General features: G+C 37.7%; 1 protein-coding gene across 1 annotated transcript; it reads left to right on the top strand.

Annotated features, from left to right (window-relative positions):
* Window positions 1-54: 54 nt before the first annotated feature.
* On the top strand, window positions 55-19,300 carry MFS3 (major facilitator superfamily transporter 3). The gene is made up of 11 exons (XM_073088895.1): window positions 55-433; window positions 6,176-6,384; window positions 10,481-10,571; window positions 13,063-13,211; window positions 13,763-13,910; window positions 14,461-14,627; window positions 15,166-15,315; window positions 16,003-16,135; window positions 17,013-17,168; window positions 17,894-17,979; window positions 18,144-19,300. Exons 1-11 carry the CDS (start codon window positions 400-402, stop codon window positions 18,324-18,326), a joined length of 1,506 nt encoding a protein of 501 aa, XP_072944996.1. The 5' UTR covers window positions 55-399; the 3' UTR covers window positions 18,327-19,300.
* Window positions 19,301-19,321: the final 21 nt, after the last annotated feature.

Here is a 19,321-nt window from a genome sequence, read left to right as displayed (position 1 = left end):
TCTTTGACTACTTAGCTTTGAAGGTCACCTTGAAAGCGGGAACGCTCAAATGATCCGAAAGAGGACGCGACCAAAAGCATTTCGTTACATGCCTGGAAGCACGTTACGTTAGGCCAAAACTTGATGTATACGTCCCAATGTAAATAAAGGACAGTCAGTCGCTCAGGATTTCACCACGTTGCGAGTGCGTTACGTTTAAATATATGCACTGAGCGAGTTTAGTTCGAAGTTATTTTCCTCTGTTAATAGTAAATGTGCGTTCAGCCAGTAGTGTTGCGTTTTGGCTAGTTTTTATTTAAAGGGAAATAATTATAATAATAGATGTAAATCATAATAATAATAAATACTTTATGTGTTAATATTTATTTCTATTTAAATTTAATATCAAAGTGCGCGAAAATGGATGTGCCAGCTAAAGGAAACGTCTTGGGACGTAAGTTATCATTGTTTACTAACTTCTTTAATTTTATGAGTGGGTATTGTCGTATGCCTTTTATAATTTAGAATGTAGGGTATATTGACATAGTTAATTTTAAAATTACCGCAGTTTTATTTAATTTAAATAAATATTAGTTATCTATATTTTATTCAATTAAAGTTTATTGTAACTTTTGTCTATTTAATTTTAGATAATTTGTGAATATTTTTTCTTATGTTCAGAGTTCAAGTTATCTATTTTCATCCTTAATATTGAAAGAAAGACATTTTATTTATGGAATTAGGAGTATAATTAATTAATAATACCTTCTCGTGAATGATGTTACATAGCGTTGATTACACTTGGTTTTATTGTTTAGTTAGAAATAGACAATAACAATAAAACCGCAGATGCTGTTGCATATTGCATTTACGCACAGAGTGTTCCGTATACACACTTATATAAATATTTATTTGTATACTTACTCATAATTTGTTTTTATTAATTCTAAAAAGATCGTTTCATGTGTCCAAATCATAGGTTTATCTGATTTTAACTATTACTAAGCAATGTTAAATACAATGTATCATTGTTATTAATTAATTTATTTATTTCGTCTTTAGAATAAGGGTGCCATTAAGTTAATATGTTTACCGTTTGAACGATAGAGTAGAAAGCAGGTAATGAAGAAAGAAGAAGTGTATAAATAAAATAATATTAATAACTTTCAGGCAAAGGATTCCTACATATAATTACAATACTTATAACGTTTTAGTGTTAACAAAACATATGAAAGTTGAAACTATTGTACGAAGAGATTGGCGGTCTACAAAGTTAATATAAATTCGCCCGCTACAAATCTATTATAAGCAATGACATTCTATACTTATAGATCAATGATTATAAGGTAAAATCATGGTAAAATATAGATAAATGCAATAGTAATGCAGAATAAATGCAAGGTTATCTGCAAAGGTATCTGAGTAAATGCAAGGTTTAGTAACGACTAACCCAACGAAACTTATTTCGTGCTTGTATGTTGTATGATACAAATAAAAATCTTACATGTGTTTTGTTTATTTCCTAAAATGTGTTTTTTTTTATTTTAATTAAATATCCCTGTAATTAAGGTTTAGAATTTTTGCTTTGTGGAATTGTTGAAAGAGACCCAGTATAATTCACATCAACTTTATTGATAAACGAGTCATTACAATTTGTAGATAGTATCATAGATAAATTTGTAGTAAAATACACTTACTTACTAGCTTACTACACATATAGTTTCACGACAATTTTGACATATAAGTATTATTAGTATTAAAAGTATGGATATTAAAATTCATAGCTTTTGAGTTTAACATTTATTCAAAAGTAAATGAAACAAAGATAATTGTCTCAGTATGTAATTAAACACTTATTTTGTTCGCATTTAAGGTAAAACCATCTTATCATCAAAGAGTATGATTATTAAGTATGTCCTTATATTTAAAAAATAATAAATACATACATTATAGGACGCCAGTAGTAGAAACATACAAAAAATATAGATTTATTATGATAGTTAAAAAAAAGTAAATAAATCTTTATAACAAATACAGTAATGATACTTGGTAATGTAGTCAAATAAGTTACTTAGTTTTACATGAACACGTAGTAATAAACATCTATTTAAACAAATGCTCTTTTATAAAATAAAAATACATAATACTGATTTAAGCGTTATTTGAGGTTACTGCCACCATAACGACTATTTGTGTCATCCGAATAGTTTAAAGAAGAAGCTGTTCCCTGAAAAGGAAATAGATCAGTTTCATGAAAAGGAAATGGAGGAGTTTCTTCAAAAGGAAATGGAAGAGTTTCCTGGAAAGGAAATGAAGCTGTTTCCTGGAAAGGAATTGGATCAGTTCCAGGAAAAGGGGATGGCAGTGGAGTTGAAATAACTTCTCCGTTTTCATCTAGAATGTGATTTCTATCGTATTGTACTGTTGCGTCTCCCACTTTTGTGTAAATTATATGATGGATTTTATTAGGCTGTACGGGTTCAACGGAAAAGCCGTAGAAATGGCCGGGGTCCAGATCAGGAGGCGGCTGGAGTCCTTCCATAAAGTTTGGGTTTGTTGAAGGAAAGATGTGCTTCACCAAACCTATCACCTCCTGGGCATCTTTCTCCAAGAAGAACAATACAGCATTCGGTCCAGTGTCAAATGTGTAGCCCACTCTGATAGTTCCGCAAAGTCTGTTGTAGACACGAACAACTTCTACAATTTTATTTGAAACATCATTTTTATGTATTCGCGGTGGATACGTGTCGACATTGATAGCGTGGAACTGATTGTTATCTCTCATTATAACGTCAGCGAATAATTCAAATTTCTTTTCTTTTATGGTCTTGATGACTCGCTTTACGTTGGTGGGCACACATTCTTTTGTGCGGTAAGCTATATATTTAGACCAGCGAATAATTTTTTTGTAGCCATTATTTGGGGGTTCCTTTGTGGGTGTCACTACAACGAGAACCAAAACCCTCAATTCGGGCCAGTGTTTGCCCTCAGCGATTACTTTGCCTTTAAAGTTTTTCGTATTGGCGTATAGTTCACGCGACTGAACAAAGCCACCGCAGTTGAAGTTCATTAAATCGGGAAACATAGGTTGATTTCTGACACTGTTAGGCCTTATTTTGTAAAGCTTGCACAAGGCCGTCATCAGAGAAATGAACCCGGCGGAGAAAGACGAAGTTCCGAAGGCTGGTAGAAATTTATTTTCGCAAGCCACATGCACCTTCCGTGTAAGGAACTCCACACTAACACTTCGCTGATTTGCCGCTCTGTATTTCACTTCGTTCAGGCAGAACTGTAGTTCTATACGGGCCTCTACTCCGTTCAGCCAAAATTTATCTTCGGTAAACTCTCGTCTTGCACATACCGATGCCTTAGCACTCACAACGTTCGGATCTAGGGTCACTGTGACATAGTCGGTAATCGGAAAAAGGTTCTTTACATTAGGATCGCTCAAATATTTAATGATCCCCACGTTGATTGGCGCCGTCGTCGTGATTATAGCCGCATTGTCGTTCATTTTGGTTGCAAAAAAACGTTTAAACATAAAGAAATAAAAGCCGCGTAATTGCGCAGTTACGTGTAGTCTAGTCCGTCTGAATATAACACTGAAACTAGGAGCCTTCTGATGAAAATCCCGGGCGCACCGATCAATACAACAGGTGGGTGCATTCTATGTATTAAATCTATGTAGATATGAACCACCCGGACCCCACTGCACCCACCGACGAGAGTAAACAAGCTAATCGACACTTTTTACTATTTCCTTGAATTTTCACATGAAAATATTATTAATTATATTTCTTGTTTGATTAAAGTCAAGTAGATTTGGAAGTTGATTCTCATTGTCTTTGAAGGAACACTGTTTTGTCTCACTTTTACATAAAAAAAAACATATCTTTACTTAAAAATGTGAATTACGAGTATAATTTAACTAATAGTGAGTAGATGATTTGCTATTATAAACATGAAATCCGATTTAAATACCATTTTTTTCTGTTTCCAAAAAAAAATATAATGTTAAGTACTTAAGTATGCAATTATGATTGCGATTGGGAAAAAATACTGTAATTCTGAAATGTTGACTTGTCGTGTTTTGGTAGTGGATAGCATCCCGTCAGACCTCCCGATAAGGGGATGAGGGAGGGTTCCAACGCATGCGCGCTCCCTCTTTGTGTTTGTGTGCTGTAGATCAGAACGTGTGGGCTGTCTGGGATCCGGGGAGGGTTTATAAATAGACTTATGATATACGATATTAAATCAATGTATCCTAGGAAGTAGACTCCTCGTTGTTTGAGCCCTGAACTGCTCAGTCACCACCGTCACACTTTTTTTCTGATTTTAAGTAGGAGTGTGTAAAGATAAACCTTTTTTAAGCGACTTTGAAAAAGGAGATCTGTTCGGAAAAACGATGAAAAAAAAAAAGATGTCATTCCTGAAGACAAAGTTGGAACGCCTCGTATAAATGTTTTTTACCACATCTTTCAAATCAGAACACAGCAACTATTAACACCACTTTTAAAATACAGCAATGGTGATGCAGAAGTGCCTTCGGAATCGAGCAACAGAGGCTTCTACCTCCTAAAGCTAGACGTTATATACCTATTTTAGACACCACTATATATCATACTAGCTTTTAAGTCGCTGAAAATAGGTGTTTTTGTCTAAGTATCTCGGGAATAATACTTTTTTTTTTGACTATTTCTTTTACTGGATCCCTGATAACGTGTGTAAAAAACGTGCGTAGCAAACAAACAAACTCACATTCGCATTGATAATATTGGTTAGGATCCAACGACGTAGATAAGGGAAGATAGTTTGGAATAGGATACAAGTTACAACATAGTAGATAAGGTCTGGTCACAGGGGACGCTGCAAGACGCAAGCGTCATCGGGGAGTTCTCGATGACGTCACAGTGACACGGACACAAAAAGATAAACTGAGCCTTCAAACAAAGTAATTTTCTACGGGGAAGCAGTCACAAAGGCTCACACCCCATACACCTCATATAGGCTCCGACACGCTAAGTGTAATAAATAGTGCTTTCAGAGCGCTTTAGACCAAAAAAGATAGAAATAAAGCCTCTCGAACAAAGCAAATTTGTTTTTCTTTCCGTAAATATCAAAGCGCACTTGTAGGTTTTTAGAACCTTAAAAATATGATATTGCGTAGGATTGCCAGTCTTTTTTTAAGGAAAATATTATTCGGTAAATTACAAAAATTACATTATTCACCAACTCACACTCGCGCTTTTCATATGTAGAAAATTAAAAATTACGGACCTATGATTCCAATGTATCACAGTTTTAAAAGGACGAGGCCAACGACCTCTTCTACTATCGAATCACCGGACGCATTAAAAATAATTAGCGACGAACAGTATCTATAATTCAGTCCACACATTTTTCTATAAAATTTATATTATACTACATTTTTTCTTTTATAAATAATACCTGATGAATTTAAAGACTGTTGTGCAGGATCCCACTCGCAGAATGAGTAATTACTCAAAATTATATGATATTTTGTAATGTTTTTGGTAATACTTTAGTTAATGAAAGTAGTTAAGAAGTTGATGAAAATAAAATAATTTTAAATGATGAATTCTTGTGTGTTTTTGGTTTTTCCGAAACGTCTCTACCTGTATGCCACGTTTTTTTAAACCAGATTTTCGATTCATAATATTTACATTGAACTAGGGAATCGCGAAGTATTTTCACAAGGGGTCGTCCTATAAAACGATTGGAAACAACTGATCTATGATTAGCTTAGATCAGCGTTTCCCAACCTTTTTCAGTCCACGGACCCTTAGGAAATCAAGCACAGTTTTCACGGACCCCCTTAATAAAATAAACAGTAAAAAAACGGATTCGGTATTTATTTTAGTTATTAGAGATACAAAAAAAAACAAATACAGAAGGTAATTATAACTGTTTATTATGAAAAATATGAAGAAAAAATGTGAATGTTGGTGTTGTTTTTTTGCAACTAAATCAGGGATATTCGGGTTGATGTTGCTACTAAGCTGTTATCTCAACTTGGATTCTACTTGTAATCTGTTTCTGTATTGTTGAAAAAAGCAGTAGAGCGGACCTTTTGCATTTAGTGAGCGATTTATGTATGGTCCAGAGATGACACAGTTTGGGAAACGCGGGCTTAGATAAGTTTAGTGTAATTCTATAATTAAATTCTTTTTTCCAGGGGTGGTGCCCGCGCGTTACATCCTCGCGGTGTTAGGGTCCATCGGTATGGCGATAGTGTACGGGCTGAAGGTGAATCTTTCGGTGGCGATGGTGGGCATGTTAAACCACACGGCCATCAAGCTGGCTGTGCACGGTGAGAAAATTGAGAACGCGACCGTCGACACCGAGCTGGAGTGCCAGCCTACTGCTAGCAAGGGGAATGTTACGGTATGTGTTACTATTTGTTCTTCAATCTTACCGTTATTAACTCATTTCTGTCCTAATATTGCGTACGGGTCTTCTTACAAATCGAGAAGAGTTTAGCATTAGAGTCATCGTCAACCATGTACGCGAAGTGTAGGTACCTATAAGAATTTGTACTAAGTATGGACACATCTTTCAGAACTTTTCACAATACTTTTAGCCATCTAGATTTAAAGCAAGGAAATATAATTTTTAATAGTTTGAAAACATAAGTTTAAAAATACATATATATATACAAAAATGGGTATATTGAATTTCACACGCCACTATCTCTACTCTACCACTATTTCTATTAACATGTGTTTGAAGGGCGTTAGCGGGGTTTAGTGTTTGTTCTGAAAATTGAGGATTGTTGAAGATGTACATTATTGGCCATCTCATCCTTTAAGCTTGAACGTTCTAAACTAGGTACTTTAACTCACAAACTTATTTATTGCTACAACTGACAATTCCTTTCTAATAAATAGCAAATAACGGAGCTATTAGACAAATGAATGATTCCACTAATGAGTTCCACTAATCGTGATATTTATAAATAAAGTGCTAATGGAGCACGACCAGAGGAGAATGACCGATACTGACGTATGACCGACGGTACGACCAATCATACTTAACATTACATTTTTTCACCTAACAATGTAGTAATGTTGATTACAAGTTTACCGACTTCAAAAAGGTTACAACAACAACAACAACAACATATTCTTTATTTGTACACCAAATATAAGCAACATAGAAAAACAATATATGAGACAGCATACAAATAGGCGGTCTTATCGCTTAGAAGCGATCTCTTCCAGACAACCTATGGGATGGAGTTAAATATACTAATAAGAGATAAGGTATAAGAGGTTACTGTTACTATGTTCGGTTGTAACTATGTATTTTTTTATATAGCAAATTTCCAGATTACTAATTAAATATACTGCTACAAAATGTAAATACAATAATAATAATTGTTTTAGTCACATAAACATATTATGCACATAGCATTCCAAACCATTTACTTACTGCAGTAGACGTAAATATCATAAAACGACGTCACTAAATTACTGTAACCGTTTCATTAAAATTATTTGTAAACGTGCTGCGTTTTCAGGAACTAGGTCGACCGTAAACATGCGTTTATTGTTGGTCGTAAACGTCTCATGTCCGTTAAAGTCCCACTGCTGGGTAAGCGTTTCTTATAATGGGAAATAAGGGTTCGGGCTACTTGACAATCCAGTACCATACTGCTAACAAGCGCATTGGTAGACTTCATACATCTGAACTCCTAGCTCAGCAGTGGTAGAGTTGACAACACATCTTTTGTCGACGGTTTTAAATAAAAAAGTCAACTTCTACACTCACCGCCGCACACTAAGATTCCTTTTCTCGTGGGTTCAATAAACACATACAAAGACACCCAGACCCAGAACAGATATCCAAATTTAAAACGCCGTTACACCCCTCAACGGGTTCAACGGCTGAATTTGAAGGATAAAAAGTGTGTACACACCTTTAACGACTTAACTCTAAATAATACGTAAAAGTTTTGCCACTAAGGGTAACCCATTCATTTGTCGACCGCGCTCGATGTTGCTTTACTACGTTGATCTTACAAACTACAGCGTCTTATATGAAAAACAAGATACTGAAGATCTAGGGCCAAAAATATCTGTTCTGAGTACCTTAGGGCAATAAAACTTTTATACTAACTTTATCTGACCTTGTAGTAGGTCATAACAGACAGCTGGTGCGCGGTTATCTGAAATTCAGTTTATATTTTTGAACTGTTTTGGATCGATTCCAAAATGCCAAGATAATGGAATGGATATTTAGGTACGAATAACAATCGTTAACTATTCTGTAGGGATAGCAGCGCTTTTGTGACCGAATTAGATATAATCTATCTTAAACAATAACAATAAACGCTTTCTACACTCACAGCCCCACACTAGGATTCCCTGTGTTGTGGGTGCCATGGACATACACATAGACAAATGCACAAACACCCAGACCCAGGAACAGAAATCTAAATTCATCATTTAGATATCTGTCTAGCCGGGGATCGAACCCGGGACCCTTTGCGCGTCAGACCGGTATGGTGGCCGCTCTGCCACGCGGGTCGCGGGTATCTTAGGGTAAGTATCATGACTATGGGTATTAGAATTATAATTTGCCGCCCCTATATCGATGCTGTACTTTAAGGCTATCCAGACGATACGATCGCAATGGTAAACACTACTTGTTGCCGCCCTTTAGTCAAATTAGAAGAAGGTCGATAAGATGAAATATCTTTACTTGACGAAAAAATATAGTCCAATGTACATTTGCCGCCCTATGCAGCCCTACTCGGCCTATTGGTACATTCAATATTGAGTACAGTCGTCGAGTCGTCAAAAAATACGGTAATAGTTACTGTATTTCTTTTATCAGAAAGTTATGTTACCATAAATCGTTATTTCCCTTATGTGTCTGTTTATTAAATGTCGTGGGCTTATAACAAGGCAGTTACCAAGAAATAGCACGGAGACGAATCAATTTTAGAAGTAGTTTGACCTGACTAAATTACCGTTTATCTCAGTAGGTACACTCAAAATAATATACACCAATCGATTTCAATGAAAACAAACGACCCCTTAATAGCGGGTTCTGTTGTGACAAACATCACGATGGAATTTCAATTCGTTCAATTTGATATTATGATTTTCGGAATTACGATTGATGGGATTTTTGTTGTTGTTATGTTTGTTGTTTGTTATGTAAAATCTCCGTCTTACTATAGGCAAGCGTTATTTTCTTTCATACGTTGTTTTTGGAAGTCCACTATTAGACATTTGAGTTTAAATATTAGCATTAAGGAGAACTAGGTATATCAAATGAGTTTTTACCTGAGGAGCTGCCGTGTTTCACTAGTCTCAATTAGGCTTTTCTATACGAGTTACGAGTAAAAAAGCCTCTGTGTGAATAACTTCGCAATCATACAGTTACCTACTATTCCTCTCATCTAGGAGGGATTTAAAAACAATTACAAAACACACGGCGAACGGTGGTTTGAAGGTGGTAGAACCCTTTATGGTTCGACTCCGGCGGCACCACCGCCACACCTATTTCTGCCTAATAACAGCAGTGTTAGGCGCTGCTGTGTTCTGTTTTGAAGGGTGTGGTAAGGGAGACATACTTTTCCGAGGCGTTCCTGCTTAGTCCTCAGGGGTAGCGGCGCATATGTGGCCGACCTCAGGTAGGAATATTTAATCGTATCTGGGGTTGATTACAGATGTCCATGGGCGGCAGCAGCCACTTACCATCAGGTGGACTGCATGCTCATCTGCTACTCCTCTATTATAAAAAAAAATACGGGATAAGAGGCATTGGATAACCATCAAGATTATACAGCCATCCACTTCATACCTAGTTCATTCCTTCCTAAGGCATTTATTATTAACCTAATAGAAAGAGCTGCATCACAAAATGTTATGTCGTTGAGGTTAACTAACTCTGAATTATCATTATGAATTGGAACTGTGTTTTGAATTCTAATCAGGGCTTATAAAATTTTATATGTTCCGGAAACCTGTCTTTCTTAACTCATACTGTCAATAAAATAAACAGACTACACTCACTTTAAGTAAAACCTGTCGTGGATAGGGATCGCTAGACTTATCACTTTGATTACCTTTACTTGGGTATTGAATATAAGCAATTTATGGTATGTTGTATGTAAATCACGAAAAGTACTTAACTTACTTCCCATTACTATTTTTAAGTAACTAGGTAGGTACTGAGTAGCGCTAAATACTTTTCTCAGGTGTAATTTAAAAACGTTTAAACCCTATCAATCACTGAGAAGAATTATCTGACAGAATGTGCATACTTACTATAATGTTATAAATAACTGCGATTGCAATGCAGAGTCCAATAATAGATTGACGACTGAAATAAGTATATGGAATTTGCAAACAAACAATCTGCGAAAGGAATGACAATATTTTTGGCAAAGAATTTTAAACTATATTTGGTAATGTAAATGTTACTTTGGAATGGTAGGTAATTATTTTGTAAATTGGTGTTTTTTCAGGAGTTGGAGGGCCCATTCGATTGGACGTCCGAAGTGCAGGGCATTGTCCTCAGCTGCTACTTTTGGGGATACTTCGTCTCCCAAATACCTGGTAAGTAACGTTTCACTAAATACAGACTTCTTTATTTTTATTGGTACACATTTCAGGTTTATGGTTTGATTTATGGTTGAATAAAAACGGTACAATACAGTCCACACTTAGCATTTTTAGGTCTTATGTCAGTTTACCAACTAACAATTGAATTTGTTCTGTACTTATAGGAAAATCAAGTGCGTGTATTGTTGTAAATTTGAAGTAAACAACTAAGTGGAAGTGGAATGATGATTTTTGTTGATGTGGTTTTTGAATACGTGATTCAGGTGGGTTCAGAATATACCTATACATATGCCTACTAGGTAGTTTAAATAGGTAATTAAATTCTGCGAATTCCTAATTTTGCGACAATTCTTTGTGAATATAGTTTGACATACAATACATCTACCATTTTTTTTTTGTTTTCGAGGGGGAAACCTTCAAAAGGTACCCGACGACGTGGGAGCGACGCCGGGTTATGTGGGATTTTTACCGCACTAAAACCCCCCCGGTGGCCGTCCTCAGCGCTTGGTGGAGAACTCCGGGATCTCCAATGGAACACAACCGGAGTCCTCCAAGCGCGATACCCCAGTCGGGCTCTGCCCTGGGGGGAGCACTTTACGCTCCTCCCTCACATCTAGTGTTTACGACGGCATGCGACCACACATGCCGCCGTCCTTCTCGGGGTTGCTCTACGGACGGTTTGAGCTCCCACTCTTGCCGCCGGCAACCCCGGAAGCCCCCTTTTAGTCGCCTCTTACGACAGGCAGGGGATACCGTAGCCCTATTCTAGTCCCGGAACTAACAATACATCTACCTACTTATTTATACTTAGTAGGTAGGTCATAGGTGTATTGTTTCAGGTTTTGTTCAATACACTCATATTGTGGTTTTAAACACATTTAATTAACTAGTTGTAGCAAATAGTACCTTTTGCCTTGTCTACTATTAAGATTTAATCATCGCTATCATCAGTCAGCCAGTAATAAGTCATCGCCTTTTGTAGCATAACAACGCTTTCTACACTCACAGCCCCACACTAGGATTCCCTGTGTCGTGGGTGCTATGGACACACACAGAGACAAATACACAAACACCCAAACCCAGAAACAGAAATCTAAATTCATCATTTAGAAATCTGTCTGGCCGGGGATCGAACCCGGGACCCTCTGCGTGTGCTCCGCCACGCGGGTCGTCATAACAGGAAAATTATTGCACCAGGGGTACGTAATACCTATACACCTATCGCACTTAAGGTGTTAATTGTAAATCCAAGTCTAGACACGTATAATACTAAAACTGATTTCCAATTATTATTGGTAAGTGTGTTGAACATCTGGGTACTATTAACCGGTTAATGTACCTATTACCTACTTTCTTCAATTCTAGAGAAGGGTAACTTATGTTCTTAAATATATATAATACTAGTGGTGCCCGCGGCTTCGCCCGCATCATAAAGAAATAATATGACATACATAAAACGGAAAATTTGTACCTGCATTGGAATGACAGTGGTTCCATTTGTCGAAAATTGGTTTTACCAACTCCCAAACTCTCGTGGGCTCTTGGACAACAACTTTGCTAAAGATCATAACTTGATCAAATGCATAGTTTCCGATTCTATAACTACTTACGAATTAAAAATTAATTAAAACACCTTTTCCCACGGACTAAATTTTGAATCTAAACCATTCTCAAGTCCCCTTGAACACACACAACAAATTTCATCAAAATCAGTCCAGTCGTTAAGGAGGAGTTCAGTGACATACACACGCACTAAGAAATATATATATAAAGCTAAAGTTCTTATTTAAGATAATGTAGTCTTAGTTCTTATTTAAAACATTAAAGGAAAGTTGTAGCAGTCACTGTATATTTAGTTGCGTGATTGCGTGATTCCTCTCCACGTGTGGAGCTGCACGTAGCCGAATGAATCATTTCCAGTCCGGCTAAGAAATCCGTCAAATTGTTGTGTAAATAGCAATGACTATAAACATTGCTATGTAATAAACATTAATTTATCCCACTATTTGCAAACTTATACATTTAGAGATTGATTTGACATCATTTATTGGAATGTTACATACCGTTCGGTAGGTACATGAAATTCTTAAATAAAGTGAATCGGACTATAAATAAGGCTGCTAGAATCAGAGTGGCCTAACTGCATTTTAATCACATTTAAACTACTTATCTGTATTTTCGTAATTTAAAAAAAAATCAAAGTTTTACTTTTCTCCATATTGTAATTCATGCTTTTGTAGTTAGTCACTCTGGTTCTAAGCTCTAAAAACCTCAAATATTAATTGATAATTATGTAATTAAACCTTTATTACCGTACATATTTCATTAACGCGAACAAGGATGTTTAGGATCAGTCGAAATGTGTTAGAGCAAACGACTCTGTTGTCAGCTTCAGACAAAACCTGCTCTATATGCAGTAGGCAGTCACCACTTAAAATCAGCTACATTATCATGCCTGGTTTTTATCTTTTTTTTTTAATCTTAGGTGCGCGAGTAGCGGAGTTGTTCTCCGCCAAATGGGTAATGTTCTTCAGCGTGAGCATCAACGTGGTGTGCACTCTACTGACGCCGGTGATGGCGGAGGCGCATTACATTGCTGTCGTCATCATGCGAGTTGGGGAAGGGATTGGAGGGGTAAATATTTACTAACAAATGTATGCATAAGGAGTTAGAGATAGTTTGCTATTTACTTTTTTTTATGTCTTCATATACGTAGATCTGTCTTAAGGAATGCCGGAGCCTGTGGGCACACAAGCAATAGGGGCCCTTTAGGGTGGAAATATTGTAATAAACACTTAAAACTAGATTACATAAATTTCAAAACTTCAATTTAGAAATGTGTAAATCTAAGCGTGTGGTGTGGGCTTTTTGGATATAAATATATTGGCTTATGGAATTTCTCCTATATGGGGGCCCTGAGTACTGACCCTTGGAGCACCAGCACCACGACCATTTACCTCAGGACCTCGGGAACTTAGTCTTCTGGGGATTGATTACAGATGTTCATGGGCGGCAGTAGCCACTTACCATCCGGTGGACTACGTTGTCGTCTGCTACTCCTACATTACAATAAAACCTTTATGATGACCTCCGTCACCATACAGGTAAAATCTTGACCTCCGCCACGCGGGGTCAAGATTTTTATTAAAAAAGTCACTGATTATGTGTTTGTATGCGTGTGTCAGGGTGTCACGTTTCCGTCGATGCACGTGTTGCTGTCGAAGTGGGCGCCGCCGGCGGAGCGCAGCGTCATGGCGGCGCTGGTGTACGCCGGCACGTCGCTCGGCACCGTCATCTCCATGCTCATGGCCGGAGTGCTCACCGCTCATTTGGGTGAGTTTTACTCATTGGGTGAGATCATAAACGGTTTTCAACTCATTTTGGGTGGGGTTTTATTTACTTCGGTAAGTTTTATTATTTAGGTCTAGAAGTAGGTTTTTCTTATTAAGGTGATAAGAATAGGTATATGAAGCAAGTAAGAAAACTAAAAAAAAACAAGTGAACTGTGGTGCACTTGTTTCAGGTTTCCTCATTTATGTGGATTATTTTCCATTTGGACCATTTATCCCCTATTTGAGTGATGTGAGTAAATTGTAACTTATTTGAGTAAATTGGTACCTACTCATTTAGTTGATATTTTACTCAACTGAGTTTTCATTTATTTGAATGAATCGTAATTTATATGGGTGAGTTTTTACTCATTTGGGAAAAGTCCATCTAGGAAATATAACGCTTAACAAGAATATGAGTAAAGACGGAAATATTAGGATTTCATACCGTCGTATACTGTCTATTTGGGTAATTTAGTAGTACTTAAGAATTCAGATTGGATCAAGTCTGATGTTTTACAAAATATTCTTAAATTTTGTATTCGTGTGTTCAGGTTGGGAGAGCGTGTTCTACGTGATGGGCGGGCTGTCGTGTCTCTGGTGCGTGCTGTGGGTGCTGCTCGTACAGGACTCGCCGCAGCAGCAGCCGCTCATCAGCGCGGAGGAACGCGAGATGATCGTCACCTCGCTCGGTGGCAAGACTAATGATCATTCGCATAAGGTTCGTTAAACAGAAAATGTATAGTTTAAATCTAAATTTGGTTTGCCCTTAATCGGGCACAGCGAGCTATTTTCTCACCCTCTCAATTAATGTTTTTTTAACTAGTTCAGTGGTAATTCCTGATAATCTTGTATGTCGAATTTGTGTCCAAATAATCATTACTATATATTTCGAAATTATTTGTACTACACATTTGTAGTACAAATATTTTTTTAGCTACCGTTGTAGGTAGGTACTATAAAAAACATAGGTTGTTAGTAAACAATAAAGAACTTTTTTGATAAAATCGAAGTATCAATATAGCATTCAGTTATTCTACCTAGGCTGGTAAGACAGTCATTTATTGCTAGAAGCTACCCCTGTGGACTAAGTTGAAACACCTCATAACATATTTTTTTCAAAATCTTGTATTTCTGTAATGTTATAAAGATGGTAAAACTTCGTTCAACTTTTGAGGATATCACATAACCCTTCTCAACTTAAAAATCAAGTTCTATACATAATTTCACTCAGCACTAAACATTTTCACAATTTCTAGAAGCGCTCAGTGCCGTGGCGCGCGGTGCTGACGTCACCGGCCTTCCTGGCGATCCTGGTGTCGCACGCCTGCTCCAACTGGGGCTGGTACATGCTGCTCATCGAGCTGCCCTTCTACATGAAACAGGTGCTCAAGTTCAATATGACTGAGGTGAGTTATTTCAGAAGTTCTAAATATAAATAAGTAATCGAGCATGTAGTCCACTTGATGGTAAGAGGTCACAGGCGCCCGCGGACTTTTTTTATATATTTATAGGAGTACTAGACGAGCATGCAGTCCACCTGATGGTAAGTGGCAACTGCCGTCTATGGACATATGCAATCAAGCCATAGGGTTATATATTGCTACCTGAGGTCGGCCACAGATGCGCCGCTACTCTTGAGGAATAAGCTGGAACGCCTCGGAAAAGTATGTCTCCCTTACCAAAACAACCTTACTCATCAAACCAACACACAGCGCCTTTTACACTGCTGTTATGAGGCAGAAATAGGTGTGGCGGTGGTGCCGCCGGAGTCGAATCAAAAAGGGTTCTACCACCTTCAAATGTATGTAGTTCATCTGATGTAAGATGTCCAAAACCGTCGAGCCCGACTCACACTTTGTCATTTTTTTTTGTGAGGAAACCTTGCTAAAAAACGTGGTCTAATTTAACCAAAATTCCCGTGACTACCTCCCCAAATCTTATACTGAGATCGCGCTTACGTACATAAGTTAGCCGGAATAACATATGGTCAAGAAGTCATTTACAAAATATTGTCCTAATGCGTGTATACCAAAAAACTATTTGGTAGTAAATGTATTATAACATTATTGATATAATGTGTTTTTTTTTCTCAGAATGCGGTGACTACCTCCATGCCGTTCCTATCTCTGTGGATCTTCAGCATTGCGCTCAGCAAGACCCTCGACTGGATGCGCGGCAAGAAGTATATCACCACCACCACCGCTAGGAAAATTGGAACCTTGTTTGGTAAGAGATTCATTAAAAATTGACAAAAAATGTACTTTTGCAATTTCCCCACTTAAAGTTTTTACTTTAAAAAATGACAACCCTATAAATTCCTGTTAATTCTAAAAAGTATTACATAATTATTAAAGCCTCAATAACATGTTAAACATGATCGTTAAATTGAAAATTTCCGCTAGTTGGATAGTTTTGACAACCTAGCAACATTATTGGCAATGGCGTCCCCGTCTCACGCATTAGGGAACATACCCATACTACAGACTCGTTTTACATTTTTAACCCCCTCCCCTTCTTTTGGTGACCACGCGTAGTATTTGCTAAGACCTTCTGTAGTCTTCTGGAGACAACCTGTAGAGATTATTGACTACAAGATGAAAACCTAAGACCGACCTCCCCTCCCCGCCTCTGTAACAAAGCGTAGTATTTTTAAACCGCAATGAACTGGTCATGTAGTAGGGGTACGATTCGTGACGTAGCCGTCTACAGTCCTTCTCTCTCCCCCTTCCCCCGCTAAGGAAGCATCAGTAATGTCTTACTGTTGATAGCGTATAACTTGCGCCAAACTTCTAGTCCGCTCTGAAGTCTTTGCGCGCAGGAGGCGCAGGTGTAGTCAGCGAACCAATGCGGTCAATACAACTACAAGAACATACTAACGCAGTTATGTCCCCGCGGGCGAGAGCGGGCAGCGGAGGGTTCCGGGGGGTCTCGCGCTGTCTTCGTCCCGCTGATATCAACAACGCGACTCGTTTCTGTATTCGGAGCGGCCTAGCAGTTTAACTCGGACTCTACAGCCGACCCTCCCCGCTAACGCACCGTCCCCCCAGCATCATGACGTAGCCGCGTACACCCGTCCCCCAAGCTAACGCAGCCCGTGTTCCAGCGTCGGCGGTGCCGGGCGCGTGCCTGCTGGCGCTGTGCTACGTGGGCTGCGCGCGCGGCGCGGCGGTGGCGCTCACGGCGCTCGGCGTCACCGGCATCGGCGGCATGTTCTGCGGGTTCCTCTCCAACCACATCGACATCGCGCCTAACTTCGCTGGTATGTACGCCTTTGTATTTACGTGTAGTAAATGTGTCGGGCCCGGCCTTTTTATAATATACAAGTAGCAGACGAGCATGCAGTCCACCTGATGGTAAGTAGCTACTGCCACTCATGGACATCTGTAATAGCCCCAGATAGGATTAGATATTCCTACCTGAGGTCGGCCACAGATGCGCCGCTACCCCTGAGGACTAAGCTGGAACGCCTCGGAAAAGTATGTCCACACCCTTACACAGCAGCGGTTAACACTGCTGTTATGAGGCAGTAATAGATGTGGCGGTGGTGCCGCCGAAGCTGAACCACAGAGGATTTTACCAACTTCAAAATTATTATTATTATTATTTATATTAATTTATGAAAAAACTTTGTCGCTGTGTGAACATATCCCCCCGTAAAACCACAATACGAAACAATCTATCCATCATAAATAGTGAATTATATGCACCACCATATAAAATTGTGTAATATTTACTTTTTTAAATATGTCAGATAGAATCATATATTTATATACAATATTTTGACAAGCACGGCCCGCGTGCGCGGTTGTGTTACAGTGTATATAAATCCCGGAATTTGGTGGACGCTCAGACGTGCGTTCATATTAATCTAATACAAATTGTATAGGACAATATGTACTATTTTGACTGCCATATTAAATGTAAAATTAAATTAAGTAGAAGCTTAGAATAACTTTACGTACATTTATAATATCTTGTGTACAGGAACACTGATGGCCATCACCAACACAGTTGCGACAATTCCCGGTATCGTCGTTCCTATATTCGTCGGTGTTCTCACCCATGGAAATGTGAGTAAAAATAGTAATAATATCTATATCATTATTGGAAAAAAATGATACTACGAGCCTAGTTTAGTCATAATTTAAAATTATTGTAAGCACTGAATAAAAATATGACGTAAGTATTTTAATCTATGGTCTACTTTTATCTTATTTTTTAATATATTTTACAGCAAACGATATCAGCCTGGCGCGTGATATTCTTCGTCACGATAGGGTTGTACATCATCGAAATCCTGGCGTACACTATTTTCGGTTCCGGCGAGGAGCAGCCCTGGAACAACCTCCCCGAAGAGGAAACTGTCAGCGCTGAAGAAAAACCCCTTAATAACGACACAGAAAAGACTCGTGTATAGATAGATTTTACTACATGACTTATTACAAAAAATCTTGATGTGGCTTTTATATAAAGTTTTTGTAGTTACCCATTTTTTATGATATGCGATTGCGCGCAGATTATGGATATTGCCAGCCCTTGAATAAGTTACGTAACAGATAGAAAACTTACAAGCACATTTTAGGTATTTAGTCCTTGAAGACTAAGATAGAACGCTTCATGTGTGTATTATGACAAGCTTCAAACTAAAAGCCAGCTGTAAGTTTGGTGTAGCAGACAAAGTTGCATGGGAGTTATATGCACTTTTCGAAGCAGTAAAGAATATTGGTAACTTAAAAGAGATAAATGATATATTTGTCCGGCGATATTATATTGGAATGTACTTATTTTTTAATATATTATTCCTGATCTATAAACGCTTTATTAGACTTAAATATCTATTGAACGTTTTACTGCTTTCTCTAAAACAAGATTTCATATTTTGTGTCTTAGGGGTGAATAAAAAAAATATTACTATTCATCTCATTATATAAGTTTTGTGCAAAAATTAATGCTTCCACAAATATGTGCTATATTGTCTGTCAGTGTTAGATTTATAGAGTATTTCTTGAATGTTATAGTTATAGAGGCTATAATAACGTGCAATAGGTTTATAATAAGGATTTTAAAATAATTATTATGTACTTATTTCATTTACAAAGTACTTATTTTACTATTTTGACTGTTAATCTCATCATATTTAGTGAAATAATGTTATTTAATTATATTTTAATATAGTACATTACAATACGAGGACGAAAAATTTTTTTCTGACAAGTGTGAGTTTGCAGGCCGAGCCGCAGGCGAGGACTGCAATCACACGAGTCAGAAAAACATTTTTCGTCCGCGTGTTGTATAAAATTTTATATTACGGGGTCGGAAATGGGGGTTTTGCGCACGCGAAGCGTGCGTAAAACGTCAATTTACGCACGCCGTGATATAAAATAATTATGAAGTTTCCTAATATTATTGCTA

Source organism: Epargyreus clarus, unplaced genomic scaffold (assembly GCF_041222505.1).
Source record: "Epargyreus clarus isolate Ecla_fem2 unplaced genomic scaffold, WU_Ecla_fem_2.2 ptg000027l, whole genome shotgun sequence".
Classification (NCBI taxonomy): domain Eukaryota; kingdom Metazoa; phylum Arthropoda; class Insecta; order Lepidoptera; family Hesperiidae; genus Epargyreus; species Epargyreus clarus.
Note: the sequence above shows the minus strand (reverse complement) of the source record. Positions and strands in the feature narration are given on the sequence as shown.